General features: G+C 50.1%; 1 protein-coding gene across 1 annotated transcript in view; it reads left to right on the top strand.

Annotated features, from left to right (window-relative positions):
• XRCC5 (X-ray repair cross complementing 5) overlaps positions 1–22,645 on the top strand; it is a 109,194-nt gene that overhangs the window by 48,730 nt on the left and 37,819 nt on the right. Inside the window, exon 14 of the mRNA XM_040358218.1 lies at positions 7,472–7,668. Coding sequence (XP_040214152.1) covers positions 7,472–7,668 — 197 coding nt within the window. The remainder of the gene's footprint in view (positions 1–7,471; positions 7,669–22,645) is intronic.

Here is a 22,645-nt window from a genome sequence, read left to right as displayed (position 1 = left end):
TACCTGTCCAAGGAGCCCGCGATCTCGCCCCCCCCCCCCCAGAGGCCGATCCGTCCCACGGATTGGGTGCAGGCGCCGCCATTCTAAGTAAGGGAATCGGGCAGTGGAGCCTTGCGGCTTCACTGACCGTTTCCTACTGCGCATGGGCGAGTCGCGCTGCACTTTGTGAATGGCCGGCTGTCTTCTGGCCACACACAGGTCCCAGAAGACGGCATCGCCCGTTTCCCAGGAGACAACGCAAGGGAGGACAAGAACGAGGAGCTGCTCGGAGACGGAAGTGGCAGATTAGGACTGCCGCCTAGCAACAGCCGTTTCTGGTAACTAAAACATTTTTTATTTTTTTTTCTAATGTCATTTTACAGATTTTAAGGAGCTTGTTGGTGTAATTTTTTTTTTTTTTTTTTTTTTAAGGGAGGACCTCCACTTTAAGCTTTAGCTGATTCTGGTCTGCATTATCTTGCTGCACATATTTGTTTTTTTATATACCTTGTTTGACACCCTTTGATCACACGTTTTGTGCAAAAAGAGTTGCATGATAATTTATTTATATGCATTTCACCCCTTTATCTCACGTTTCTATATCCGTCGCCTTTACAGTAAGTGTGAGAAGCGAAAGCCGAGGTTCTATTAATTGTGTGATCTTTGGTCTCACTCCTTCTTATCGCTCTCATCCCTACGCCGAGAAATCATTTCTCATATTAGGCCCCAGAAGACCTTTTTAATAAAACAGTGTATTGTCGGCGCTAATTCTTCTGTTTGTCACAAACAAAGGTGTGATTTCTATATAAGAAGCTCCGTTATAACTGCTTGTTACAAAGAAACCTCTTCCAACTGGTGTGCAACGTCGGCCATTGTTTTATATATATACCGTATTTGCCGGCGTATAAGACGACCCGCTCATTTTACAGCTAAAATGTTGGTTTTGGGATATACTCGCCGTATAAGATGACCCCATTCCTACTAGTCATGCCTCGCCTCACCTCGCTATGCCATTACATGCCTCACTGTGCCACCATTACATGCCTCACTGTGCCACCATTACATGCCTGACTGTGCCACCATTACATGCCTCACTGTGCCACCATTACATGCCTCACTGTGCCACCATTACATGCCTCACTGTGCCACCATTACATGCCTCACTGTGCCACCATTACATGCCTCACTGTGCACCATTACATGCCTCACTGTGCCCAATTACATGCCTCACTGTGCACCATTACATGCCTCACTGTGCCACCATTACATGCCTCACTGTGCACCATTACATGCCTGACTGTGCCACCATTACATGCCTCGCTGTGCCACCATTACATGCCTCACTGTGCACCATTACATGCCTCACTGTGCCCAATTACATGCCTCACTGTGCACCATTACATGCATTACTGTGCCCAATTACATGCCTCACTGTGCACCATTACATGCCTGACTGTGCCACCATTACATGCCTCGCTGTGCCACCATTACATGCCTCACTGTTCCCCAATTACATGCCTCACTGTGCCCAATTACATGCATCACTGTGCACCATTACATGCATCACTGTGCCCAATTACATGCATCACTGTGCCCAATTACATGCCTCACTGTGCCCAATTACATGCATCACTGTGCCCAATTACATGCATCACTGTGCCCCACTACATGCCTCACTGTGCGCCACTACATGCCTCACTGCGCCACTACATGCCTCACTGTGCCCAATTGCATGCATCACTGTGCCCCACTACATGCCTCACTGTGCGCCACTACATGCCTCACTGCGCCACTACATGCCTCACTGTGCCCAATTACATGCATCACTGTGCCCCACTACATGCCTCACTGTGCCCAATTGCATGCCTCAGTGTGTCACTGCTTACCTTGTCCGTGACATGCAGACCGCAGCCTTCCATTTTTCAAAAGCCGCGCCTCCTCTTTCTGCTGTTCCGTGATAGGCGGAACACTCAGCTTCCCAGGAGACACTGTGTTCAGTGTTCCGCCTATCACGGATGCCCTCTCGTCCTCTGTCTCGGACGAGAGGGCATCCGTGAAAGGCGGAACACTGAACACAGTGTCTCCTGGGAAGCTGAGTGTTCCGCCTATCACGGAACAGCAGAAAGAGGAGGCGCGGTGTTTGAAAAATGGACGGCCGCGGTCTGCATATTAGGTTACCGGCGTATAAGACGACCTCCGACTTTTAAGAAGAATTTCAGGGGTTAAAAAGTCGTCTTATACGCCGGAAAATACGGTATATATGATTAGTCCACCTCCATAACCACTTCCTGCCCAGGCCAATTTTCAGATTTCAGCGCTTTCGCACTTTGAATGACAATTGCGCAGCCATGCAATACATTACCCGTATGAAATATTTATATTTTTTTGAAAGAGAGATAGAGCTTTCTTTTGGTGGTATTTGACCACCACTGGGATTTTTTATTTTTTTTGCCAAACAAACCCCCTAAAATTACTAGCTGCAGGTGTGTACATGTGTGAATGTTGTTGTTTCCTGTGAGCCCCATCTGGATTCTGCATCCCGTATAAATCGCATCCAGATTCTGATGCCAGCATTGTCTGTGCCGATCAATCAGCACTCCATCCCTTGTGTTGTTCTTCCCATGTCTGATCACAAAGAGGACGATGCCAACCTCTTTCCACGTGTTTTATTTTTTTTATTCTTCTCTTCTCTTGTATTGTGCGGAGTTTAATCCATAGATAAAAGCTACAGCACACAGCGGCGTCCGCGACCTCGGTTCAGAGCCCTGGAATATGGCACGATCGATCGCTGGTCTCCCCCGCTGTTATCAGCGGATCAATCAGAGGCTCGGCAGCGAGACAATAGACACTTCTCTCTCTCCGCTGTCAGCTCTCGGATTTCTAGTGCAATAATGAAACGTTCCATCTGATTCTACAGCAGCGCGTGATGCTGACCTGTGCAGTGGCGTCGTGCATCAAGTCTTGTCCTGTAGGCTAGCACAGCGTTTCTCAAACCTTTAACCACTTGCTGACCGTTTACTGTACATATATATACTGCGGCAAGGTGGCTCTCCTGTGCAGGATCACTTACCTGTACATGATCTTGCACTTCGGGGTCTGGGGCGCGCGCTGCCGGCGACTCGCTCCCGCTGTGAGCCGGAGCCATTCAGCGGGGTCCAGCGGACTCGCAGATCGTTTAAGGACAGAAGCAAAACGGCGGTCTGCCTATGTAAACAAGGAAGACTGCAGTTCTGTCAGTAGGGAAGGTAGTGATCCTGTGTTTATGCAAAGCGGGAACACAGATCTTTGCCTTCCCATATTATAAGCACCTTCCTCACACAGGGAGTAAGCACTCCCTAGGTACACATTTAACCCTTTGATCGCCCCTGATGTTAAAGAGGAACTGCAGTCTGCTCACATAATTTGCAATAAAAACATCTTTGCCACCAACCGCTTTGCATATTATTTTATATATACTGTATATACTCGAGTATAAGCCGAGTTTTTCAGCAAATTTTTTTGTGCTGAAAATGCCCCCCTCGGCTTATAATCGAGTCACCTTTTTACGCCTGTTTACGCCGGACTTTGGGGACTCGGTACCAGCCGGCCGTAGGTCCCCTGGACCCCAAACTTTGCACACATGTAGCCCCACTCTTCCTCTAAAAGTGTACAAAGTTTGTTGTCCGGGGAGCACCGATTTTTTTTTTTAAAACCGGGTTCCCCTTCCATAGACTCCCATGTTAAACTGTAAATTCTCCAGTGAATCTGGGGACCCGGTACCCTATGGTCGTAGGTCCCCTGGACCCAGAACTTGGCAGACATAGCCCCATTTCTCCTCTACAAGTGTGCAAATTTTGTTGTCCGGGGGACCTACGGCTGGGGAGCACCGATTTTTCAAAGCCGGGCACCCCTTCCATAGACTCCCATGTTAAACGTCAGTCTAGTCATGGGCACAGTGAAGCATGGGCACAGTGAGGCATGCAGATGGACACCCTAGGCTTGTACTCGAGTCAGTAAGTTTTCACAGTTTTTTGTGGTAAAATTAGGTGCCTCGGCTTATATTCGGGTCGGCTTATACTCGAGTATATACGGTACTGCGATTCTGTACTTGCTAAATATGCTGCAGAAGTCTCCCTTCAACTGAGTCTGGCTGCAACCATTTTAACTGTGGGCAGCTGAAGCTGCTGCCTGTTCACTTCCTGGATTTACACAGAGGCACACCCCCAGGTCTGCAGCCCTCATTGGCCCTCTTGTGACTCACCCCCCCCACCCTTCCTGGCAAACTCTCAAAACAGTGACAGAGAGAGAGCTGTGCATGATGTCATAAGCCTATGCCAGTGATGGCGAACCTTGGCGCCCCAGATGTTTTGGCAGTGAAGGGATTAACCTGTAGGGGGCGCTGAAGGGGTTAAGTGTTTCCTAGTGAGTGATTACTACTGTGTGGGGGCGTGGCTGGGCGCGTGACGTCACTGATCGTCGTTCCCAATGACAGGAAACAGACGATCAGTGGCAGTCACACTAGGAAGAACGGGGAAAGGTTTGTTTACACTCACCTCTCCCTGTTCTTCAGCTCTGTGACACGATCGCGGGACACCGACGGCGATCGGGTCCCGCGGGTATGGTCACGGAGCACAGGTCCAGGTCGCGACCTACGGCTGGACTCTTAAAAGCAACGTACAGGTACGTGATTGTGCCCAGCCGTGATGCTCTGCCGACGTATATCGGCGAGAAGGGGTCCTTAAGCGGTTCATCTATCCCATAGTTTGGTTTGCGCAAAGGTTTTAGCATCTACAATCAATAGACACGTATAGGTAAAAAAAAAAAAATATTTTTTCAAAATTGTCTTTTTTTGTTTAAAGCGCAAAAAAATTAAACCGCAGAGGTGATCAAATACCACCAAAAGAAAGCTCTATTTGTGGGGAAAAAATGGACATACGTTTTATTTGGGTACAGTGTCGCACAACCGCGCAATTGTCAGTTAAAATGATGCAGTGTTGTATCGCAAAAAAATGGCCTGGTCATAAAGGTCTTAAAGATGGATTCAGGTAGGCGGGCGCATCCTTGTGGCGGCGTATCGTATTTACACTACGCCGCCGTAAGTTAGCAAGGCAAGTACTGTATTCACAAAGTACTTGCCTGCTAAGTTACGGCGGCGTAGCGTAAATGGGGCTGGCGTAAGCGCGAATAATTCAAATGAGGATGTGGGGGGCGTGTTGTATGTAAATGAACTGTGACCTGACGTGATTGACGTTTTTTACGAACGGCGCATGCGCCGTCCGTGTACATATCCCAGTGTGCATTGCGGCAAAGTACGCCGCACGGACATATTGGTTTCAACATGGACGTAAAATTTTCAAATTTCGACGCGGGAACGACGGCCATACTTAACATTACTAGTCCAGCTATTTGATGGAATAACTTTACGCCTGAAAATGCCTTACGTAAACGGCGTATCTGTACTGCGTCGGCCGGGCGTACGTTCGTGAATAGGCGTATCTAGTGATTTACATATTCTACGCCGAACGCAATGGAAGCGCCACCTAGCGGCCAGCCTAAAAATTACACTTTAAGATACGACGGTGTAAGACACTTACGCCGCTCGTATCTTAGCCTAATTTAAGCGTATCTGGTTACCAGAATATGCTTAAATTTGCGTCGGCGCAGATTCAGACTTAGGCTGGCGTATCGACTGATACGCCACCCTAAGTCTTTCTGAATCTGCCTATCAGTCTCTGCCCGGCGATCGGCGGTTGCCGGCAGAAATCGAGTGCCCGGCACTCGCAGATCGGCTTGTGCTGTGAATAATCACAGCAGAAGCGGCCCACCGGCGACACGGGCGTGCCCCCTGCAGGCGGAAGTGCAGAATCATGTGTATATATGTGATCCTGCGCACTGCTGCTGCCGCCCTGTAGCTGTAAAACTGCTATAGGACGGTTTGCAAGTGGTTAATAGGATTTTTTTTTTTTACGACAGCGACTTCCATTACGTAAATGGTAGCCGCACCTCGGTAAATCGTCAATGACTGACTGCTTGTAGAAGGAAACGTTTTTCACACAATGAATTGCAGGATGAGGGTCTAAGTCCATTAAGAGACGATATCGTCCTTTACCTTCACTGATTTAAAGGGGTTCCCCCTAAATATCTTCCTTTACCTTAGTGCCGTCCTCCTTCACTTACCTCATCCTTCCATTTTGCTTTTAAATGGAGTGTCGTGCTCGCCCCCCTCCGTTGGACTACAGGAGAGTCAGGACGCTCTCTACGTTGCAGATAGAGAAGGGAGCTGTGTGTTAGTGGGCATCCTGACTCTCCTGTAGTTCAAGGGAGGGGCCGAGCACAACACTCCACACCAGGGAGAAAGCCTTGCATTACTGTGTGGAGTTACAGACAGAAGAACAGGAAGTGAGGATTTCTCAGAAGAAATAAGAACATTTAAAAGCAAAATGGAAGGATGAGGTAAGTGAAGGAGGACTGCACTAAGGGAAAGGAAAATATTTAGGAAAAGAAATTGAACCTTTACAACCCCTTTAACCACTTCCCGACCACCGCATGTATATGTACGTCCACAGAATGGCACGTACAGGCAAATGGGCGTACAGGTATGTCCTTGCCTTCTAGTGGGTGGGGGGGCTACATGCGGCGGTCGGATTCCCGTGGGGAGCGATCCGGGACGACGGCGCGGCTATTCGTTTATAGCCGCTCCGTCGCGATCGCTCCCAGGAGCTGAAGAACGGGGAGAGCCGTATGTAAACACGGCTTCCCCGTGCTTCACTATGGCGCTGCATCGATCGAGTGATCCCTTATATAGGGAGACTCGATCGATGACGTCAGTCCTACAGCCACACCCCCCTACAGTTGTAAACACGCACTAGGTGAACCCTAACTCCTACAGCGCCCCCTGTGGTTAACTCCCAAACTGCAACTGTCATTTTCACAATAAACAATGCAATTTAAATGCATTTTTTGCTGTGAAAATGACAATGGTCCCAAAAATGTGTCAAAATTGTCCGAAGTGTCCGCCATAATGCCGCAGTCACGAAAAAAATCGCTGATCGCCGCCATTAGTAGTAATGCAATAAAACTATCCCCTATTTTGTAAACGCTATAAATTTTGCGCAAACCAATCGATAAATGCCAAAAATAGGTAGAAGAATACGTATCGGCCTAAACTGAGGGAAAAAAAATTGTTTATATATATTTTTGGGGGATATTTATTATAGCAAAAAGTAAAAAATATTGAATTTTTTTCAAAATTGTCTCTCTATTTTTGTTTATAGCGCATAATAAAAACCGCAGAGGTGATCAAATGCCACCAAAAGAAAGCTCTATTTGTGGGGAAAAAAGGACACCAATTTTGTTTGGGAGCCACGTCGCACGACCGCGCAATTGTCTGTTAAATCGACGCAGTGCCGAATCGCAAAACCTGGCCTGGGCATTTAGCTGCCTAAAGGTCCGGGGGTTAAGTGGTTAAACATTATACTTGAGACCTTATTTAAATATTTTCTGTTTTTTGCAGTGCCTACAGCATAAGGCCTTCCACCCCGATGACCCCCTTCCACCTATCGACCAGCATCTGTTGGACATGTTGGAGGCTCCGGCAGAAGTTAAAGCCAATTGTAAAGGTGCATTAGCCAAAGTGAAGGCCTGCTTCCCTCTGCAAGAGGCCGGGAAGAAGAAGGCGCAGAAGACGGCCCAGGATATCTTTGAAGACAAGTAGGTGCCGCATTACGTGCCGCCTTCATTTCTTTTTTGCTTTGTCTCCGGCTGGGTTTGTAGAAGTGACTTCTTATGCACAGCGAGGGGTGTATGGCTTCCTGGGGCTGCGGGCTGTTACCTTGAAGAGAACTACCGTATATACTCGGGTATAAGCCGAGTTTTTCAGCACATTTTTTTGTGCTGAAAATGCCCCCTCGGCTTATACTCGAGTCACCTTTTTGTGCCTGATCTCCCGGACCAGCCGGCCGTAGGTCCCCTGGACCCCGAAAATTGGCACACATGTAGCCCCTCTTTTTGCGCCTGATCTCCCGGACTTTTGGGGCCTGGTACCGGCCGGCTGTAGGTTTCCTGGACCCCAAACTTGGCACACGTAGCCCCACTCTTCAAGTGTGCAAAGTTTGTTGTCCAGGGGACCTCTGGCCGGGGAGCACCAATTTTTCAAAGCGGGACACCCCTCCCATGTTAAAGCGGTGGTTCACCCACACTAACAACATTTTAGCATAAAATTAGGCATAGTAGCGCGAGCTACAGTATGCCTGTATTTATTTTTTTTAGCCCCGTACTCACTGTGCAATCGTATAGATAAGATTCCGACTCCCCGCGGGGAATGGGCGTTCCTATCAAGAGGGAGGATGATTGACGGCCGGCTATGGCACGTCACGCTCCCCGAAGATAGCCGGAACAGGTCTCGGCTCTTCACGGCGCTATACGGCGCCTGCGCACAGACTATGCGCCAAGTCCTATTTCGGCTATTTCCGGAGAAGCGTGACGTGCCATAGCCGGCCGTCAATCATCCTCCCTCTGGATAGGAACGCCCATTCCCCGCGGGGAGTCGGAATCTTATCTATACGATTGCACAGTGAGTACGGGGCTAAAAAAAAAACAATACAGGCATACTGTAGCTCGCGCTACTATGCCGAATTTAATGCTATAAAAAAAAAATGTTTTATTAGGGTGAACCACCGCTTTAAACTGTCATTTCTCCGGTGACTTTGGGGACCCGGTACCGGCCGTTTGTAGGTCCCTTGGACCCAGAACTTGGCACACATGTAGCCCCAATTGTCCTCTACAAGTGTGTAAAGTTTGTTGTCTGGGGAACACCAATTTTTCAAATCCGGGCACCCCTTCCATAGACTCCCATGTTAAACGTCACTCTAGGCATGGGCACAGTGAGGCATGGGCACAGTGAGGCATGCACATGGACACAGTGAGGCATGCAGATGGACACCCTAGGCTTATACTCGAGTCAATACGCTTTCCCATTTTTTTGTGGTAAAATTAGGTGCCTCGGCTTATATTCGGGTCGGCTTATACTCGAGTATATACGGTAATCATAATTGCTTTAACCACTTAAGGACCGCATCCTGCACATATACGTCGGCAGAATGGCTGGGCACGTACAGGTACGTGCTGTGCTATTGTCCAGCCGTGGGTCGCGGGCGCGCACCCGCGACCCGGTCCGAAGCTCCGGGACCCGATCGCCGCTGGAGTCCCGCGATCGCTCCCCGGAGCTGAAGAACAGGGAGAGGTGTGTGTAAACACGGCTTTCTTTATCGTACATCACGGGACACAGAGCAGCATAGCCATTACATATGGGTTATATAGTGCACCTTCAGGTGATGGACACTGGCACTCTCCGACAGGAAGTTCCCTCCCTATATAACCCCCACCCATAGTGGGAGTACCTCAGTTTTTTCGCCAGTGTCTTAGGTGTTGGTGCACATTGAAGAGCTCTGCCTATAGTTGTCCTCTGGACCAGGGCAAGCCGACCGGATCCGTCCAAGGTGCTTCATAGCCAAAGTGGACGGTACCCGGGCCCCCAGGTCCTGGAGGGGGTTTTGCCTATAACGCTTCTCCTTTGTGAGAGCTGGACTCTGGGTTCCAGGACTGGTTTCCTGCAACCAAGTAATTCCTGTTGCCAGCAGTGCTATATAGGTCCAGAAGTGTGGTGTTCCTAATCTGGACCCCGGTACCTGAAGTTCTATGACGATACCCACGTTTTAGTGGGAAGATTGGGCCTCTTGCATGGCAATACCCTGCGGCGTGGAGAAGGTAAGAGGGGGCCTGCGGAACTTGGTTTGTCAGCAGGCCCCCACAGGGGACTCTGGGTTTAGCCCACTTTATGCCTCTGTGCATGGGCGCCTCATTCCACAAAGTCTGAGTGACAGGATGGTTCTATGTACCCATTAATGGTTCCCCTGGCTGGTTCTGGTAGACGGCTGCATGACCATAAGGTTTAAATAGCTGCTATTGCGCTAGGGGGGGTCACCTTTTGTAGCATGGAGGTCTTACCATCCGCGCAGGTACATGTGTTCCCCCGTAAACCTGTTCGGGTGTCTCTCCCCTGCAGCTCCACGTGTGTCCCTGCTTCCTCCAGCAGCGTCCGGAACGGGCGCGCGCACGCGGTGTAAATAGACGCGGCGACGCTGCGTGAGGGAGGCGGAGTTTCGGGGCGGTCCCTCTTCCTGCTCTGAGAGCCTATATTAGGCTGGCAGTCGATCTGGGTCGCCGTGGGACACGGAGCAGCGGCGCTGTTAGCTGCTCGAGAGCAGTACCTTGCGAAGGGAGAGTGACACCCGGTGGTGATTTTGGTGAAGTACACTTTTCTATAGAGCCTGCGGCTCGTTTGTTGTTTAAAGGCCGGTGTACTTGCAGCAGTCTGAGCCTTGCTACCCACGGCTCTATCCCAGATCAGCATAAAAGGTGGCTTTACTTAGCTCATTTAGTGTGAGTTACAAGCCCTTGGGGCATTGTATTGTCCATCTTCATTAGGTTATGGGAAGTTTAATTATTTAACAGCACCCTAACCTATTAATTTTTTGACACTTTTTTTCAAGAGGTGTTTTTGTCTCTGCGGATTAAGACAGTCAGTTGTGTTTAGCGGAGTACCTTGGGTTTGTATAGATGGCTCCTAAGGGCGCGGGAAGCACCAAAAATGCTAAAGCTACAAAAAAGCAGAAGGGTTCCCCATCGGGTTCGGAGGATCTTGGCCAGGCCTCTACAGTGCCTTCCTCCCCGGACAGACCAGAGGTCGTTAGCCCAGTTGAGCCATTGGGGTTGCTAGGTGCTACGGCTGGCCCTACCCAACCAACTCCCTCCTTTGTTACGGAGGAGATGTTAGCCGCCACCTTGGGTGGATTTGAGCGGAGGATGACTGCTTTATTAACCGCCTCATTACCCGGGAAGAAACGGACTAGGTCCCCTTCCCCTAGGGTTGACTCTCCAGATGAGGAGGTCCTTTCCCAAGAAGAAATAGATTTCTTGGCGGAGCAGGGGGATGACCCCCTGGAACAGGGTTCGGAGGAATCCACAATAGAGGAACCGTTCTCAGCCTCTCAGGCAGAGAGACTATGGATCCAGTCCCTAGCGGACATGGTACGGACGGCATTTAAATTACCCCTGCCTGAACCTCAGGCTACCGTATCTTCCCTTGGTTCCTTAAAAGCTCCTCAATCCAATGCGGTTTTTCCGGTCCATCCCTTACTGAGGGACCTAATCTTTCAGGATTGGGCCAAACCAGATAGGATTTTTCTTCCTCCTAAGAGGTTTTCAGTTTTATATCCTTTAGAAGAAGGTTTTTCTAAAAAATGGACTGTCCCTACTGTGGACGCAGCCATTTCATGTGTCAACAAGTCCTTGACGTGTCCGGTAGACAACATTCACATGTTCAAGGATCCTGTCGATAAAAGGCTTGAAACTCTGCTAAAATCTTCCTTTGCCACCGCAGGTGCTGTAGTGCAACCAGCGGTAGCTGCCATTGGAGTATGCCAGGCATTGAAGGACCAGGCCAAACAGGTTCTAAGAGACCTTCCGGCACAACAGGCACAGGACTTGGCTGATCTGCCTAGGGCATTATGCTTTGCCGTAGATGCCATTAAGGATTCCATCCAGCAAGCTTCTCGGTTATCCTTATTTCTGGTTCACACGAGAAGACTTTTGTGGCTAAAAAATTGGTCGGCAGAGACTCCCTGTAAGAAACTCTTAACTGGGTTTCGTTCCAGGGGGAAAGGTTGTTTGGAGATGATCTGGATAAGTATATTCAGAAGATTTCCAGTGGCAAGAGCACTCTCTTGCCTGTTAAAAAGAGGTTTCGAGGGCCAACCTTTAAGCGCCCAAACTCTCCAGGTCCAGGTCCCTCACCCTCCAGGCAGTATCGACGGCCTGCTGGCCGTTCACCCGCAAACAGACCGCAAGGGCAAGCTTCAGGTAACAAGAAGCCGTGGTTTCGCAAACCAGTTAAGGCTGCCCCTAAAGCGAATCTGTGAAGGGACGCCCCCACTCTCTCGGGTGGGGGGAAGACTCCGCTTTTTCTCTGAGCTTTGGGAGGCCAGAATCTCCGACGAATGGGTTCTGTCCTCAGTAGCTCAGGGGTACAAGCTGGAGTTTTTGGGGTTTCCCCCTCCTCACTTCCAGGAGTCCAGGCTCCCAAGCGATCCAAAGAAAGGGGTCTCGCTTCTAGCAGCCCTAGATCGCCTCTTAAATCAACGAGTGATTATGGAAGTACCATCTCAGGAGCGCGGACAAGGATTTTATTCAAATCTATTTATAGTCCCAAAGCCCAACGGCGATGTAAGACCAATATTGGATCTAAAAACCCTGAACCGTTATTTAAGGGTTCGCTCCTTCCGTATGGAGTCCATTCGTTCAGTGATGGCCGCCCTACAGGGAAAAGAATTTCTCGCATCCATCGACATCAAGGATGCATACCTGCACGTGCCAATCTACCCCGGCCATTTCAAGTACCTCCGGTTTGCATTAGGCCATCGGCATTTTCAATTCATGGCCTTGCCCTTCGGGCTAGCCACGGCTCCCCGGGTCTTCACCAAAATTTTGGCCCCGGTGTTGGCCAACCTAAGATCCCAGGGGATCCTGGTTATGGCTTATCTAGACGATCTACTAGTCGTCGATCTTTCAGCAGCCAGCCTAAATCAGGCAGTTTGCTTAGTGGTAAATTATCTAGAATCCCTGGGTTGGGTTCTAAATCAGGACAAGTCGGCCTTGCAGCCCACAAGAAGGTTGGAGTATCTTGGGTTAATTCTAGATACTATGCAGCAGAAGGTCTTTCTTCCCCAGTCCAAGGTGGATTCTATAAAGGAATTGGTCCAGGTGGTTTTAAGCAGCGCAAGGCCAACAGTTCGCCTGTGTATGCGCCTCTTGGGCAAGCTAGTGGCCACCTTCGAGGTGGTGCCCTACGCCCAAATCCACTCTCGAAAATTGCAGAGAGCAATTCTCGCAGCCTGGGACAAGAGAATCCAGGCCCTGGATCTTCCCATATCCCTGTCCCAGGCAGCTCGTCAGAGTCTGTGCTGGTGGCTGGTCCCACAAAACCTTTTGAAGGGAAGGTCGTTCAGTCCAGTTTCATGGAGGATTGTGACTACAGACGCGAGTCTTTTGGGGTGGGGCGCAGTCCTGGAAGGATTGACCCAGCAAGGGAAGTGGTCGAGAGCAGAATCGGTTCTATCGATAAATGTTCTGGAGATACGAGCAATCCGGTTGGCTCTAGTTGCATGGACAGATGTATTACAGGATTCCCCTGTGAGGATACAGTCCGACAACGCCACGGCTGTGGCCTACATAAACCACCAGGGCGGCACCAGGAGTCAAGCAGCCCAGAGGCAGAGACCCATGTTCCCTGCATCTCAGCAGTGTTTATCCCCGGGGTGGACAATTGGCAGGCGGATTTCCTCAGCCGCCATCAGATGTCTCCGGGAGAATGGTCCCTCCATCCCGAAGTATTTCAGGCCATCTGCCGAAGATGGGGAGTCCCGGAGGTGGACATAATGGCCTCCAGATTCAATACGAAGTTGACCAAGTTCGTGTCACGGACAAGGGATCCATTGGCCTACGGGACGGACGCCCTGGTATGTCCTTGGCATCAGTTTGCACTGATCTACGCCTTCCCTCCGTTACGGATGCTGCCCCGTCTTCTTCTCAGAATTCAGGTGGAGCACAAGCCAACGATTCTAGTAGCCCCCGCGTGGCCCCGGAGGCCTTGGTACTCCTTAATAATAAGGATGGCAGTAGAAGAACCTTGGGTCCTCCCGTTAAGGCCGGACCTCCTCTCACAAGGACCGTTCTTCCATCCTGCCTTACAGGCCCTAAATTTGACGGCCTGGCGGCTGAATCCCTAATTCTTAGGAACAGGGGCCTCTCTGGCCGGGTCATTCCCACCCTGATTAATGCAAGAAAGCCAGTCTCTAGGCTTATATACTATAGGGTGTGGAAGGCTTACATTACATGGTGCGAGGCTAAGAAATGGAATCCCTGCAAGTATGTCATTGGGAGAATCTTGGAATTCCTACAATTAGGAGTAGAAAAGGGTCTGGCTATTAGCACAGTCAAAGGACAGGTCTCGGCCCTATCCATTTTCTTTCAGAGACCTCTGGCCTCTCACTCCTTAATGAAATCTTTTTTGCAAGGGGTTATTCGGATTAACCCTCCGATTAAAGCTCCCCTATATCCTTGGGATCTAAACTTGGTTCTGTCGGCTTTGCAAAGTCAGCCCTTTGAACCACTGTCTGAAATCCCGCTGGTCTTGTTGACTAGGAAACTAGTTTTTTTGGTCGCTATGGCTTCCGCCAGAAGGGTATCAGAACTGGCAGCCTTGTCATGCAAGACACCTTATTTGATTGTACATAAGGACAGGGTCGTTCTTCGGCCACATCCGTCCTTCCTACCGAAGGTGGTATCTAGCTTTCATTTGAATCAGGACTTGATTCTTCCGTCCTTTTTTCCTAAACCTTCCTCTAAGAAGGAGAGACTCCTGCATTCCTTAGATGTGGTTAGGGCCGTTAAGATTTATCTAAAGGCCACAGCCCAGATTCGCAAGACTGAAGTCTTATTTATTCTGCCGGAAGGACCTAAAAAAGGTCAGGCAGCGTCTAAAGCCACCATTTCCAAGTGGATTTGACAAGTGATTGTACAGGCCTACGGCCTGAAAGGTAAGAGCCCGCCCTTGTCGATCAGGGCTCATTCCACGAGAGCCGTGAGCGCCTCTTGGGCAGCGTATCACCAGGTCTCCATGGCCCAAGTCTGCAAGGCAGCGACCTGGTCGTCGGTTCATACGTTTGCTAAATTTTATCAAATGGACGTTAGGAGGAACGCTGATTCAGCCTTCGGGCAGGCGGTTCTGCAGGCCGCAGTATAAGATCCTCTTGTCCTATGGCACCCGCTGTTTTTTTCTGTGCATGGTTGCTTTCCCTCCCCTCATTTGCATTGCTTGGGGACATCCCATATGTAATGGCTATGCTGCTCTGTGTCCCGTGATGTACGAAAAACAAAAAGGGATTTTTAATAACAGCTTACCTGTAAAATCCTTTTCTTGTAGTACATCACGGGACACAGAGCTCCCACCCCTCTTATGGGGAATTTTGGGATGCATATTGCTTGCTACAAAACTGAGGTACTCCCACTATGGGTGGGGGTTATATAGGGAGGGAACTTCCTGTCGGAGAGTGCCAGTGTCCATCACCTGAAGGTGCACTATATAACCCATATGTAATGGCTATGCTGCTCTGTGTCCCGTGATGTACTACAAGAAAAGGATTTTACAGGTAAGCTGTTATTAAAAATCCCTTTTTCCCCGTTCTTCACTGTGGCGGCGTCATCGATCGAGTGATTCCTTTTATAGGGATACATAATCGATGACGTCACACCTACAGCCACACCCCCCTACAGTTGTAAACACACATGAGGTCACACTTAACCCCTTCAGCGCCCCCTGTGGTTAACTCCCAAACTGCAACTGTCATTTTCACAATAGACAATGCATTTTAAATGCATTTTTTGCTGTGAAAATGACAATGGTCCCAAAAATGTGTCAAATTTGTCCGAAGTGTCCGCCATAATGTCACAGTCACGAAAAAAATCGCTGATCGCCGCCATTAGTAGTAAAAAAATTATAATTAATAAAAATGCAATAAAACTATACCCTATTTTGTAAACGCTATAAATTTTGCGCAAACCAACCGATAAACGCTTATTGCGATTTCTTTTACAAAAAATATATAGAAGAATACGTATCGGCCTAAACTGAGGAAAAAAAATGTTTTTTTATATATTTTTGGGGGATATTTATTATAGCAAAAAGTAAAAAATATTGCATTTTTTTCAAAATTGTCGCTCTATTTTTGTTTATAGCGCAAAAAATAAAAACCGCAGAGGTGATCAAATACCACCAAAAGAAAGCTCTGTTTGTGGGAAAAAAAGGACGCCAACTTTGTTTGGGAGCCACGTCGCACGACTGCGCAATTGTCTATTAAAGCGACGCAGTGTCGAATCGCAAAACCTGGCCGGGTCCTTTAGCTGCATTTTGGTCCGGGTCTTAAGTGGTCAATGCAAAAATTTGGATATTCGGTCTTAAATATTCAAATTCATTCTAGCCCTGACAGGGTCTTTTTAACCACGTAAGGTTCACCCTATAGCAGTTTTACTGTTGCAGGGCGGCACCTGTACGCTGTAACACGTATGTATACATGATCCAACACTTCCGGGTATGTGCGCCGCTGGCGGCTCGCTTCCATTGTGATTACACAGAGCAGTAGCCGATCGCCGGGTATGTGGGCACCCGATGTCCTCCAGCACCCGTCGATCGTGATGGAATTTATGTCCCTACAAAGCAGAGAATAAATTCCATCTCTTCCCCCTAGAAAAAGCACCTAGTAAAAGAAAATCTAAAATTTTGGGTTGTCCCTAGAAAAGTAATAGAGAGGAAATCTACCAATGGGGACGTTGGTTCTGGTGACCTGAGCATCCCCAAGGAATTCCCTTAATTTGCAGGGATTTGCTTCTCACTTCCTGTTTGGTTATGGGACAGGAAGTGCAGGGAAATCTCTGTGCAATGGGACACAGATGGCGAAAATATAATCTGACAGGTTTTCCATTTTGGATAGAGCAAGGGAGGGTTATACCAACCCTCCCTTGCTCTATCCAAAATGGAAAAAAAAAAAGTGTTGCCTATAAATCTATTTTAAAGCGAATAACTCAACATAAAGTTCACTATATGGACCCCTTATACATGGCAATCATTTCCTCCCTTATGTATTTATACATGGAGATCACATCCCCCCTTATGTATTTATACATGGAGATCATATCCCCCCTTATGTATTTACACATGGAGATCATATCCCCCCCTTATGTATTTATACATGGAGATCATATCCCCCTTGTGTATTTATACATGATGATCATATCCTCCCTTATGTATTTATACATGATGATCATATCCCCCCCTTATGTATTTATACATGGAGATCATATCCCCCCCTTATGTATTTATACATGGAGATCATATCCCCCCTTATGTATTTATACATGGAGATCGTATACCACCCTTATGTATTTATACATGGAGATCATATCCCCCTTAATATCCCCTTCTCAAAATACAGTCCCTCTAATCTTTCCTCATAGCTGAGCTCCTCCATGCCTCTTATCAGTTTGGTTGCCCTTCTCTGCACTTTCTCCAGTTCCCTGATATCCTTTTTACGGACTGGAGCCCAAAACTGAACTGCATATTCCAGATGAGGTCTTACTAATGATTTGTAGGGGGGGGGGGGGACAAAATGATATCTCTCGCTCTCTCTGGAGTCCATACCTCTCTTAAAGCGGTGTTCCGCTCAGGGGTGTATTTAGGTTTTGTGCTGCCCTAGGCCTGACGAAACTCGCACCCCCCCTACTTTATATATGACGCACCCCTTCCTGTCAAGACTACACCTCTTCCTTTTTAAGACCCGCCCTGTCAATTTCATGGTATGAGGACAGAGGGACGCGGTGGGATGAGGACAGGGTGGGACGAGGACAGGGGGACAGGGTGGGATGAGGACAGGGGGGCAGGGTGGGATGAGGACAGGGGGGCAGGGTGGGATGAGGACAGGGGGGCAGGGTGGGATGAGGACAGGGGGACAGGGTGGAATGAGGACAGGGTGGGATGAGGACAGGGTGGGATGAGGACAGGGGGACAGGGTGGGATGAGCACAGGGGGACAGGGTGGGATGAGCACAGGGGGACAGGGTGGGATGAGCACAGGGGGACAGGGTGGGATGAGCACAGAGGGACAGGGTGGGATGAGGACAGGGTGGGATGAGGACAGAGGGACAGGGTGGGATGAGGACAGAGGGACAGGGTGGGATGAGGACAGAGGGACAGGATGGGAAGGGATAAGGACAGGGGGACAGGGTGGGATGAGGACAGGGTGGGATGGGGGCAGGATGGGATGAGGACAGGGGGACAGGATGGGATGAGGACAGGGGGACAGGGTGGGATGAGGACAGAGGGACAGGGTGGGATGAGGACAGAGGGACAGGGTGGGATGAGGACAGGATGGGATGAGGACAGGGGGACAGGGTGGGATGAGGACAGGGGCACAGGGTGGGATGAGGACAGGGGGACAGGGTGGGATGAGGACATAGGGACAGGATGGGATGAGGACAGGGGGATGGGATGGGGACAGGGTGGGATGAGGACAGGGTGGGATGAGGACAGAGGGACAGGGTGGGATGAGGACAGAGGGACAGGATGGGATGAGGACAGGGGGACAGGGTGGGATGAGGACAGAGGGACAGGGTGGGATGAGGACAGGGGGACAGGGTGGGATGAGGACATAGGGACAGGATGGGATGAGGACAGGGGGATGGGATGGGGACAGGGTGGGATGAGGACAGGGTGGGATGAGGACAGGGGGACAGGGTGGGATGAGGACAGAGGGACAGGGTGGGATGAGGACAGAGGGACAGGATGGGATGAGGACAGGGGGACAGGATGGGATGAGGACAGGGGGACAGGATGGGATGAGGACAGGGGGACAGGATGGGATGAGGACAGGGGGACAGGATGGGATGAGGACAGAGGGACATGATGGGATGAGGAAAGGGGGACAGGCTTTTTTGCCACCCCCCGCAAAGTGCCGCCCTAGGCCTGGGCCCTGTCGGCCTAGGCCATAATACAGCACATACTGTGGTCATACTTCCCATTGGATGGGTTCCCCTTACCTTTTGCTCTGGGAAAAACTCTAAAATGTTGGGTTTCCCTTTACTAAACGCGATGATAATAGTTACCAATACACATAGAGGCACAGACAGCAATAAAATTTGACAAAGGGTCTAACCCTTCCCCACTCTTCCCTAGAGACACATTGTAATGCTAATGACAGTATATATACCATTGATTTTATGTGATCGGAGCTCCACTGTACTAATCCACTGGCACGTCGTCTCTCTGGCCTTTTCAGGCCCGACGGGTTAAAGCCGCTGTTGAAATTTCAGCATTTAACAACGCGAGAGGCTTCTCAGCGTATAATTAGCTGCTGTTCGGCTAAATGTCACAGACCAATTACAATGGTCTGGCACTTGTATTACAGAGTGCTAAGCATTCCGTCTTTGTGTTTTCTTCTTTTTTTTTAATGCCGCTGACGTCCTTCTTCTTGCAGCAGTAAAGAAATAACAGCAGGCAGGTACTGGGTGGCTCAGACATTAGTCATTGAACCTTTGCTACAGCCGTCTGGTGATACACAAGCTGACGACACATGGGGACATTGCCAGGAATGCGGGTGGGGGGGGGGCTACATAGTGCAGAGGTTGTTTGAAGCCAAGAGTTCCTATGTGATTATTTAGCCCTCTATACTAATTACTATTGTATTTTGGCACCAACATTTTGGTTGTTGCTACATCTGCTTCCATCCGTGCCCTCTTGTGACAGTTCTGGTGCCTGAGTGGCCAGTTGCCAGGGTGCCGGTGCTACCACTAGACCAGGGTTTGACAAATTTGCTTGCAATCTAGGAGCCAGCTAAAAAAGTTAGGAGCCAGAAAACGCACCCCGTCCCGACGAGCTTGCGCGCAGAAGCGAACACATACGTGAGCAGCGCCCGCATATGTAAACGGTGTGCAAACCACACATGCGAGGTATCGCCGCGATTGGTAGAGCGAGAGCAATAATTCTAGCCCTAGACCTTCTCTGTAACTCAAAACACGCAACCTGTAGAATTTTTTTAAAGGTCGCCTATGAAGATTTTAAAGGGTAAAAGTTTGTCGGCATTCCACGAGCGGACGCAATTTTGAAGCGTGACATGTTGGGTATCAATTTACTCGGCGTAACATTATCTTTCATAATATTAAAAAAAATGGGGATAACTTTACTGTGGTCTTATTTTTTAATAAAAAAAAAAGTGTAATTTTTCCCCCCAAAAAGTGCGCTTGTAAGACCGCTGCGCAAATACGGCGTGACAGAAAGTATTGCAACGATCGCCATTTTATTCTCTAGAGTGTTAGGATAAAAAAATATATATAATGTTTGGGGGGTTCTAATTAGAGGGGAGAAGATGGCAGTGAAAATAGTAAAAAAAATAGTGAAAAATTACATTAGAATTGCTGTTGAACTTGTAATGCTTAACTTGTAATACCAACGGCCACCACCAGATGGCGCCAGCTTACACATCTGGTGGTAATAACTTGTAATACCAACGGCCACCACCAGATGGCGCCAGCTCACACATCTGGTGGTAATAACTTGTAATACCAACGGCTCACCACCAGATGGCGCCAGCCCACCTTCCAAGCCAAGTCGCCAGGACACCATTTCTAGTCACCATGGCGACCTGGCGCCCGGGATTTGTCGAGCCCTGCACTAGGCAAACTAGGCAGCCGCCTAGGGCACTCCGGTTTCCTAGGGCGTCTGGCCACTGGTGTTCCTACTCTCTTTTCTCTGCAGCAAGCAACTAAGTCTCAGAATCAGCAGGCAGCGGCCACTCAGTTCGCACAGGACTGTGTCTGTGTCCCGACTCCCGAATGAATGTAAGCAAGCAATCAATTATTGGTGGGCGCTGGTGAGGCTGCATTGATGGGCACTAGTGAGACTGCATTGATGGGCGCTGGTGAGGCTGCATTGATGGGCACTGGTGAGGCTGCATTGATGGGCGCTGGTGAGGCTGCATTGATGGGCACTGGTGAGGCTGCATTGATGGGCGCTTAATTAAAAAGGTGGGGTATACATGGGCAGGGGAAAGGGGGTGGAGTCAGGGATGTCATAGACCAGAGCACTTTTTGCGATTCGGCACTCCGTCGCTTTAACTGACAATTGCGCGCTCGTGCGACGTGGCTCCCAAACAAAATTGGCGTCCTTTTTTCCCCACAAATAGAGCTTTCTTTTGGTGGTATTTGATCACCTCCGTGGTTTTTAGTTTTTGCTCTATAAACAAAAATAGAGCGTCAATTTTGAAAAAAAATAATATTTTTTACTTTTTACTATAATAAATATTCCCCAAAAATATATAAAAAAAACAAGCGCCCCTATTGGCTGCTGGGAGAAATGACGTATAGCTACGTGCTCTCGCCCAGCAGAGCTGACCTGCCGCCGTATAACTGGTCGTATAACTGGTCGGCAAGCAGTTAATCTCTGTGCATCACCTGGGGGTTAAAAAGGTGGGGTATACATGGGCAGGGGAAAGGGGGTGGAGTCAGGGATGGAGCCAAGGGGTTGTCAAAATTAGGTTTCGCCTAGGATGTCAAATCTCCTTGCACCAGCCCTGCCAGTTGCCAAGAGCCAGCACTGATGCAGAAGGACAGAGAGTGAATCACATACTCAAGATTGGTAGACCAGGATAAAAAAATACTATAGTGCTGACCGTTGTTATTACTAGATGTAGAGAATTTTGAAAAAGAGGAGTAGAAACAGGTGGGACTGAGGGAGAAGGTCACTGTTGAGAACAAGGTAGTCTTTGGGAATTGTTGTGGTGATGTCACTATGTAGGGGGGCGTGGCTAACGCGTTTCGGGGCACAAGCTCCATCTCTTTATCGGAGCCAAGCTTCCTGAAGACTACCAAAGTCACTCAGCTGCCGAAAATGGCTTGCGCTTCAGCCTGACCGCTTGCCTGCCGGTCTCTGCGCACAGTCCAAGCTGCTTACCTGCCGGTCTCTGCGCACAGTCCAAGCCGCTTGCCTGCCGATCTCTGCGCACAGTCCAAGCCGCTTACCTGCCGGTCTCTGCGCACAGTCCAAGCCGCTTGCCTGCCGGTCTCTGCGCACAGTCCAAGCCGCTTACCTGCCGGTCTCTGCGCACAGTCCAAGCCGCTTACCTGCCGGTCTCTGCGCACAGTCCAAGCCACTTGCCTGCCGATCTCTGCGCACAGTCCAAGCCGCTTACCTGCCGGTCTCTGCGCACAGTCCAAGCCGCTTGCCTGCCGGTCTCTGCGCACAGTCCAAGCCGCTTACCTGCCGATCTCTGCGCACAGTCCAAGCCGCTTGCCTGCCGATCTCTGCGCACAGTCCAAGCCGCTTGCCTGCCGATCTCTGCGCACAGTCCAGCCGCTTGCCTGCCGGTCTCTGCGCACGGTCCAGCCGCTGGCCTGCTGGTCTCTGCGCACAGTCCAGCCGCTGGCCTGCCGGTCTCTGCGCACAGTCCAGCCGCTGGCCTGCCGGTCTCCGCGCACAGTCCAAGCCGCTGGCCTGCCGGTCTCCGCGCACAGTCCAAGCCGCTGGCCTGCCGGTCTCCGCGCAGAGTCCAGCCGCTTGCCTGCCGATCTCTGCGCACAGTACAGCCGCTTACCTGCCGGTCTCTGCGCACAGTCCAAGCCGCTTGCCTGCCGATCTCTGCGCACAGTCCAAGCCGCTTGCCTGCCGATCTCTGCGCACAGTCCAAGCCGCTTGCCTGCCGATCTCTGCGCACAGTCCAAGCCGATTGCCTGCCGATCTCTGCGCACAGTCCAAGCCGCTTGCCTGCCGATCTCTGCGCACAGTCCAGCCGCTTGCCTGCCGGTCTCTGCGCACGGTCCAGCCGCTGGCCTGCTGGTCTCTGCGCACAGTCCAGCCGCTGGCCTGCCGGTCTCTGCGCACAGTCCAGCCGCTGGCCTGCCGGTCTCCGCGCACAGTCCAAGCCGCTGGCCTGCCGGTCTCCGCGCACAGTCCAAGCCGCTGGCCTGCCGGTCTCCGCGCAGAGTCCAGCCGCTTGCCTGCCGATCTCTGCGCACAGTACAGCCGCTTA

The sequence above is a fragment of the Rana temporaria genome, chromosome 6, assembly GCF_905171775.1.
Source record: "Rana temporaria chromosome 6, aRanTem1.1, whole genome shotgun sequence".
In the NCBI taxonomy this organism is placed as follows: Eukaryota; Metazoa; Chordata; class Amphibia; order Anura; family Ranidae; genus Rana; species Rana temporaria.
Note: the sequence above shows the minus strand (reverse complement) of the source record. Positions and strands in the feature narration are given on the sequence as shown.